The sequence below is a fragment of the Orycteropus afer genome, unplaced genomic scaffold (assembly GCF_000298275.1).
Source record: "Orycteropus afer afer isolate SDZICR_OR568_19922 unplaced genomic scaffold, OryAfe1.0 scaffold00137, whole genome shotgun sequence".
NCBI classification, from domain to species: domain Eukaryota; kingdom Metazoa; phylum Chordata; class Mammalia; order Tubulidentata; family Orycteropodidae; genus Orycteropus; species Orycteropus afer.
The window spans coordinates 11,493-20,291 of record NW_006921724.1 but is presented as its reverse complement, the minus strand read 5'-3'; the positions used below and the strand labels follow the sequence as shown (position 1 = coordinate 20,291).

At 45.7% G+C, this 8,799-nt stretch overlaps 1 protein-coding gene across 1 annotated transcript; it reads left to right on the top strand.

Annotated features, from left to right (window-relative positions):
• The first annotated feature begins 7,864 nt into the window (after positions 1–7,864).
• Positions 7,865–8,584, top strand: CLDN14 (claudin 14). Its single transcript, XM_007945531.1, has one exon. The coding sequence runs from the start codon at positions 7,865–7,867 to the stop codon at positions 8,582–8,584; it is 720 nt and encodes a 239-aa protein (XP_007943722.1).
• The last annotated feature ends 215 nt before the right edge of the window (positions 8,585–8,799 follow it).

Below are 8,799 nucleotides of genomic sequence, written 5' to 3'. Positions count from 1 at the left end.
AGAAGACATGCCTTTCAGATCTGGTACTCACAAAACCAGTACAGCATGAGGGCTGACAATGCCTGGCCTTCTTCCCAGGTGCCCTACACAGACTTTCGTTACTGTGCATCCCCAGGTTTTCTGAGAATCTGCTAGAGACAAATCTTAGACCACCTGCTGGCCCTCCTCCTCCTTCATATTTGCCCTGCCCAACATCCAAGTCTTTTTCTAGCAACCCTGTCATTTTGATGACTAAGGCGTGTCTGACCCAAGCTGTGGACTTTTCAGTCTCCTCACATGCATATGAAAGCTGGACAATGGAAAAGAAAGACAAAAGAAGAGTTGATCCATTTGAACTGTGGTGTTGAGGAAGTATATTGTATGTACTATGGACTGCCAGAAGAACAAACAAATCTGTCTTACAAGAAATACAAACAGAATGTCTCTTCAAAGTGAGGCTGATGAGCCTTTGACTCACTTACTTTGGACTTGTCATCAGGAAAGATCAATTGCTAGAAGAGGACATCATGTTTGAAAAAGTAGAGGTTCGGTGAAAATGAAGGAAACTTTAATGAGATAGATTGACCTAACAGCCATAACCATGGACTCAGGCACACCAACAATCATGAAGATGGCAAAAGGCCAGGCAACATTTTGTTCTGTTGTACAGAAGGTCGCCATGAGTCAAAGCCTACTAGACAGCAACTAACAACAATCTCTCCATTGCTTCTGTTGAACCTTCAAAGAAGTTAAACCCTCTTAGTTCATTTGCCAAAGTGGTTCCATCATGTTATTCCTTGTGCAAGGTGAGGTGGAGGGAAAGGGGTGTCTCTAGTCGAATAAGTATAGAAAACATACACACACACTCATGAGAACTTGTCTTGGAGATTCACAGTGCATATTTGCATATTACACCCTAAAAGAACCCCTATCAATTATCAAGCTTTTCTCCAACATAGTTGACACTGATGTCTGCAACAAAAAAACATGCAGTAAATGCAGCCTTCAGAGAAGGATTACTGTGAAACACCGCCATAAATCCTGCTGATTCGTGCAATGAAGCTACTACATCTTGCCCACCTAGGACTGTACTATGGGGACCTTTTGAACTCAATTGCTAGACCTAACATTTATCCCTAGAACACATCATCTCATTAAATTTAGTCACACCCAAGCATTGTCACAGTCTTTCTAGAACATGATTCTTTTTTTTTTTAGTTATTATTATTGTGATTTGGGTGAAAGTTTACAGACCAAATTCATTTGCCATACAGCATTTCATACACATTTTGTTTCATGATATTGAGTGCAATTCCCCACCACGTAATAGCTCTCTATCCACTTCCTCCCAGTAGCTACATCTTCCCAGTGTCCTCCTCTCCCATGTACTCCCCACCCCCACCCCCACTGTCTCCCTGTGCATACACTGCCCTTCTGTTCTCCCGTGATTGATCGCTCCAAGAAGTGTATCTGCCTGGTGTAAATGTTCACCTCATATGCCTGTCTATTGTTTGGCTGGAAACCACAGGAGTGAGTTCAGTTCCAGACCTGAAGGGTAACTAGGGGTCATAGTCTCAAGGGTCTCACCAGGTTCTATCAGACCAGCAAACTGGTCTTCTTTTTTTTTATGATTTTGAGTTTTGTAGAACATGATTCTTGTAACTGTGTTTGTTTTGGAAACATACCTTTCCATGGAATGTTTCTGCATGTACACATATAGGTCTGCAGGAAGAGGGCAGTGCCCAAGAGGAGCCAGCTGCGGGTTCCTCATCCACACATCAGTTCAGATCTACACAAACTGCTTCTCACCAGGAGATCATGCCTAGGCATGTCCCTTCTCTACAGATCATCCTGCATGGTGGCACCACGCCAGAGCATCAGGGATGAGCTTTATATGGTTTCCAAGGAGATGAGTTCATTCAAAGTTATTTTTCCATCTATAGAGTAAAAACCAATCCAGACTTTGATAGGGAGAAGCTTTCTTGAGAAAGAAAAGGGGGGAAAGAAAGGAACTATTGTAGTAGGGGATGGGGAATGACTATAATATAGAGAACAGTAAGATCTCCAAGTGTGTCAAAGAGTTGAGGAAAAGCATTTTGTTTTATAGAGATTGAGGGTAAACAAAGATAGAAAAACATCAGGTGTGGGAAAGTAGAAATAGGTGACTGTCATCAGATAGTAATGTTTTATGCTAAGGCCAGCTTATGTTCTGGGAGGAGCATTCAGAGAAGAGGAGTATGTTGGGTCAGGGTCCCTGGATGGTGCGAACTTTCAAGTGCTCGACTTCTATCTGAAAGGTTGGTAGTTCAAACCCCCCACCCAGAGGCTCTTTGGAAGAAAGACCTGGCAAGCTGCTTCCAAAAGGCCTCAGCCTTGAAAATCCTATGGAGCAATTCTACTCTGCACACACGGGGTCCCCATGAGTTGGCAACTATTTTATTCGTTTGTTTGATACTGGCTCAGGCTGAGGGTGGGCCAAAGTTCAGGCATTGGGGGCAGGAGAGATGTTTACCTAAAATTTGGTAAACTGATCAGTGAAGACAACAACTGAGTCACTCGTTTATGAGTCCAGGAATGGGAATTTGGAGGGTCTGTGTCTAGTATTGTCATAGATAAACAAGGAAGCATCCATGAGTCTTATCTAAATCATACATCTGGGAGGGATGGCTCTTTGTAGGATGCCCTTTTCCTGAACACAGATGGCAGGAGGATTTCTTTAACCACCACTGTTTTCCATTATCACAAGGTTCAGGTAAAATTCAACATTAACACATCACATGGCCCCAAAGTGAAAAAGTGTTGCAAGGAAGTTGAATTATTACCTAATTCTAGGAGCAGCTGCTGGTAGCTGAGAGGAGGGGGCAGTTTGTGTCTGGGAGTTTGGGGCTTATTAACACTCACTCCTTAAATTGCACTTCCTTATAACACAAGTTTAAAAATAGCAACCTAATGGTTGAATATTCAAGGAGAGCAATGAATGCTAATTTTAGAAGCCACCAGGTTACTATTTTTAAACTTGTGCATCCATGTGGCAGAAATTTAAAAATAGTAACCTATGGTTTCTAAAATTAGCAATCATTGCTCTTCATAAATATTTGAAAAACCTACTGCCCTCCAGTCAGTTCCAACTCATTGGGACCTTTTTGGACAGAGGACAGAGTAGAACTGCCTCATAGGGTTTCCAAGGCTATAAATCTTTTTGGAAAGCAAACTGTAACAGCTTTCTCCCAGGAGCCACTGGTGGGCTTGAACCATCAACTTTTTGGTTAGCCTCTGACCACTTTAACAACTGCACCACCAGGGCTCGTCCATAAATATTTTGACCTCCAATAAACTTTTGGTCCACTTCCCTAGATGAATGGGGTCAAGCAAGCTTAGCTTTTACGCCATTTTTTAGGATTAGCTAGAAGGCTGGCGGTTCAAACCCACCAGCCACTCCTCAGAAGGAAGGTTGGGCAATCCTACTTCCGTAGTGATACTGCCTCGGAAACCCAAGGAGGGGTCGCTATGAGTCAGGGCTGACTCGACAGCACATAACAACAACATACTTACTTTTTGACCTTGGCAAGCAAGAGCCGGGAAAAGCCCAGAGTGCTCCTGGACTGGGAGAGGCTGTTCAGCCATCACCCTGGAGGCAGCCTCAAGATCAGGCTTGGGAGGAGCACAGAGGCCATTCTGAGAATTCTGCAGCCTCTGAGCTCCCAAGAGGGCTATCATCCTGGTTTCCCTGGGACTGAAATGCTGGTGCCCCAGGAAACCCTTCAGGCCCTGGCAAACCTAAATGGTCAGTCACCCTGGCTACCTAAAGTGCTGCAAAAGCATCAAGGCTACCATTCTGAGGTGTCTTTGGGAAAGGATATTTAACTCCCCAGAATGTTCATTACCCCACCCCTAAGCCCTCATGCTCCACTACCCACCCATTTGTCAACGTGTCCTACTGTGGTGGCTTATATGCTGATATGATGCAGGAAGCTATGCTGCCAGTATTTCAAATACCAGCATGGACATCCATGGTGGACAGGTTTCAGCAGAGCTTCCAGACTAAAACAGACTAGGAAGAATAGCCTAGCAATCTACTTCCAAAAATCAGCCAATGAAAATCCTATGGGTTACAAGAGAATATTGTCCTATATAGTGTTGGAAGATGAGCCCCTATGCTGGAAGGCTCTCAAAATCCACAGTGGGCACAACAGTGTACCCAGCCCATCAATGCTTATGAAGCAGCACCTGGGCAACGTTGTAGGCAGGGTCACGATGAGTCAGAGCCAACTCGACAGCAACTAAAAACAAGCCCTCACACTAACTTCAGTTCTGTTTGGTGGTGGAAGGTACTGTTTAAAGGAGGAAAGAAACCAAGGAAGATACTAGGCAGGACAGGCATAGAGCGTTCATCCCTTGAACTCAATTTCCCTATCTGTAAAATGGGATGGTAGTAGTAGCTGCTGCATTGGATTGCTGAGGGAATAAATTGGGTCATACAGTGTTTGGGCTTGGAAGGAAGGTTGGGCAATCCTACTTCCGTAGTGATACTGCCTCGGAAACCCAAGGAGGGGTCGCTATGAGTTGGGGCCGACTCGACGGCACATAACAACAACAACAACAGTGTTTGGGAGCTCTGGTGGTGTAGTGCCTAAGGGATTTGACTGCTAACCACAAGGCTGGCAGTTCAAACCCACCAGCCACTCCTCAGAAGGAAGATTGGGCAATCTACTTCCGTAGAGATACTGTTTCAGAAACCCAAGGAGGGGTTGCTATGAGTCAGGATCAACTCAACAGCAATGAGTTTATGTCAGTGTTCAGCACAGTGCCTGGCATACCTTCAGCCCAATAAATTGAGTTGTCAGTGTTGGCTCTGCTCAGGCCCATTGTGTGTTAAGTCCCAGCCACATATCACACAGGCCACTTTTGGTCTTGGTACTTGCTGCAGTCTCCCACACCCTCCATGGCAGTGACCACGGGAAGCTGGCCTCGCCCTTTCTCTGGGAGGCAGGGATGATGATGTTTCACCCAGCATTAAGCCCAGTGCCTGGACAGGGGTAATTGCTGAGTGCAGGGAGGAACACCAGTTTCATGTCAGGGTGTCACATCACAATCAAACATATAGTGTATGTAAAGAAAATAAGTAATCACTTAAAACATCAGCTACTACTCCTACTTGGACTCTCCTCCAGATGGCTGTGTGTTGCATGCAACTAGAACAGTCGTATTTGGACAGAACTAATGATAATCTCCTACAATGCTAAGAACTTTAAGCCCAGTATGTTGTTCAAAATCCAGCAGGATGATAGACAAGGCCATGGTGGAATCGTCAGTTACTGGTTACAAACCAAATCCTTCCCTGTGATTTACATCTAATCAGGGATTTCTTAATAACATGCTGGGATTAAAGACAAGAAGGCCTGAGGGACCCCAAAGGCAGTTCTTGGTGAGCATCTGTGTTGCCTTGGAGACTGGCTGCTCGCCACAGCCTCTGAGGGCTCTTTTGCTCCAGCACCTGTCATGTGCTGAAAGGCAGTACTCCTCTGCTGTGTGGAAGAAGGAAGAAGAGAGTTTCGCCTGCTAAATTTTTCGCTGATTTGGGACTCTGGAGAGATGTTTTATCAGTAGAGATGATTCCTTTCTCTCCCTTCAGGACTAAAAGTCACCTTCAGGGCATCAGGTCCAACTCCCTCGTTGTGAAGAGAAGGATGCTGAGCCCCAGAGAGGTTCCATGTCACCCTTAATGGGGGGTAGCACCAGGACGAGGACCAAACCAAAAACTAAACCAGTTGCCTTCCAGTTGATTCCAACTCATGATGACCCTGCATGTGCAGAGTAGAATTGTGCTGCACAGGGTTTTCAATGACTGTAACCTCTCAGAAGCAGATCTCCAAGGCTTTCTCCTGAGGCACCTTGGGGTAGATTTGAACGACCAACCTTTTGGTTAGTAAGTAGCCAAGCACTTAACCATTTGCACCACCAGGGAGTGAGACAAGGACTAGGAGTTTTGATTTCCTGTCCTTAGTTATTTACTTGGCCCCAGCAGGACAGAAGAGCTAGGATGTCTGCTCTGGCAGTCCTCAGGTTACGAACATCAGACTTACATATAACCCATAGTTGTGAACCAACACTCGAAAAGCCTACTATATAAATATTTGAGTTACATACATTGGTTGGTATTAACAAACAGGGGCTACTTATGATGCACATCAAAACATTATTATTACTGTATTGTTATCTTAAAGATGTTTTAGTGTATCTGGAAATGTTTCTTTAAAATTTTTAGTGCATAGAAAGGTACACTATACACTGTATACTAAGACAAACATTTGACTTCTGACTTTAGATATGTACAGTGCCTAATTGTTCCAACTTGTATACAAATTCGACTTAAAAACAGATTTAGGAACAGAACTCATTCATAATCTGGAACTGCCTGTTTTTATTTTCTTCCTCTCTCCTTTCCTTCAATTGCCCCTGTTATGCTCCATCTCTCCCTTCTTCCCTCCCTTCCTTCCAGTATGTCCTGAGTATCCCCCATGTGCCTGGCACTGCATAGGTGCTGGATCTTTGCCTCTAAGAAGTGTTCTGGATTTTGCTGTAGTTATACTTAAAAAACAAAACAATTCTGAGATGGTTCAGCATCTCTGTATTCCTGAAAGCCAGTAATCAGCCGTTGCTTTGTAACAAAACTCACCCCTCTGGATGTCTTCACTATTTGCAGTCTCACAGATCAGCAGACTAGGGAAAATGGAGGCTCAGAAGGAATGAGGGGAGCCGCCGTGCCCAGAGCTGAGGAAGCTGGTTTGTGGTCCTAGCCACAGCACTTAAAGAGCTAGTGACCTTGGTAATTCTTGCCCCCTGACATCAGTAGACAATCTCTAAGGTCACATGTAGCTCTGGAACTCTGAAAGCCAGTATCTGAACTGCCTGAGGGTACTAATCCCCTCCCTACCAGGTTCAGTGGTAGAATTCTCATCTTCCATGCAGGAGACATGGGTTTGATTCCCAGACAATGAACTTTATGTGTAGCCACCACCCATTTGTCAGTGAAGGCTTGTGTGTTGCTATGACGTTGAACAGATTTCAGCAGAGCTTCCAGACTAACACAGACTAGGAAGAACGGCCTGGCAATCTACTTCTGAAAATCAGTCACTGAAAACTCTATGGATCACAATGGTCTTATCTTCAGCGGGTCAGGGGATGGTACAGGTCCAGGCCGCATTTCATTTCCTTGTGCATGAGGTCACCAGGAGTTGGAGGCCACTTGACAGCAGCTAACAACATGAACATGCAGGGAAACTGCCTCCTTTCAGAAAACAAGAAAATGTTTCATCCTAACGGAGGGACAAAGGTTGCTTTCTAAGTTGTAACCAGCACACATCTTACCACTTGTCTGTCCTTGTGGGGTGTGAATAATATTTATTGATTTAACAACCAAGTGCTTATGGACCAAACAAAACAAAATGAGATCAATGAAGTAGATGTATTTGAGATTAGACAGAGAGTAGAACTTCTCACATGTGGCTGTTAAGTGCTACGAGCAGTCAGATGTGGGAGCTGTGGAGGGCGGGTCCCTGAGGTCCTGGACAAAAGCAGACAGGTAGAATTTCTGCTGTCATTCCTCTTGTTCTGGCTTCCAGGGGAAAGATCTTAGCAGTAAGAGGGACCATTTTATTCCCTCATCCAATGAATTCTCAGAAACTGTTAAAAAAAAAAAAAAGTTAATTGTCATACTAACTGCCTATGGAAAACTCAGTTTCAGTGGGAGAAATAAATGCATCAAGATAATATTTAACCCATTTCCTTTTTTTCCCTGCTCCTGCCTCTCATGGCTTTGTTAGGACTCCTGCCGGCACCTGAGCAAGAACAGCTACCGTGTCCTGGAGACAGTCCAGCAGGGACAATGGCCAGCACGGCAGTCCAGCTCCTGGGCTTCCTGCTCAGCTTCCTGGGCCTGGTGGGCACTCTGATCACCACCATTCTACCACATTGGCGCAGGACGGCACACGTGGGCACCAACATTCTGACAGCCGTGTCCTACCTGAAGGGGCTGTGGATGGAATGCGTGTGGCACAGCACCGGCATCTACCAGTGCCAGATCTACCGGTCCCTGTTGGCACTGCCCCGTGACCTGCAGGCTGCCCGGGCCCTCATGGTCATCTCCTGCCTCCTCTCAGGCATGGCCTGCGCTTGTGCCGTCATCGGCATGAAGTGCACACAGTGTGCTAAAGGCACGCCTGCCAAGATCACCTTTGCTATCCTCGGGGGTGCGCTCTTCATCCTGGCTGGCCTCCTATGCATGATAGCTGTCTCCTGGACCACCAACGATGTGGTGGAGAACTTCTACAACCCGCTGCTCCCCAGCACCATGAAGTTCGAGATCGGGCAGGCCCTGTACCTTGGCTTCATCTCGTCCTCTCTCTCAATCATCGGTGGCATACTACTCTGTCTGTCCTGCCAGGATGAGGCGCCCTACAGGCCCTACCATGCACAGCCCAGGGCCGCCACAGCCACAGCAGCCCCCGCACCCACATACCGGCCACCGGCTGCCTACAAGGACAACCGGGCCCCCTCTGTGACCTCTGCCACACACAGCGGATACAGGCTGAACGATTATGTGTGAGTCTCCAAGGGATACTGGGAGGCACCAGGACCCAGAACTGTTAATCAATGTTAATTAAGTGTTCTAGCACAAAGTTTACTTCTGGAAAGGAAATAATGTGAACATGATGAAGTATGCTTAGAAAACAGGGATGGAGGGTAGAATGAGGAGAAAGCTTGATATACCAAAGACAAAAAAAAAAGAAAAAAAACTTTTCAGTTTTGTATTTATTATAT

Excerpts from the sequence above, each read along its gene's own strand:
- CLDN14 (XM_007945531.1), top strand. The coding sequence starts at position 7,865 with ATGGCCAGCACGGCAGTCCAGCTCCTGGGCTTCCTGCTCAGCTTCCTG.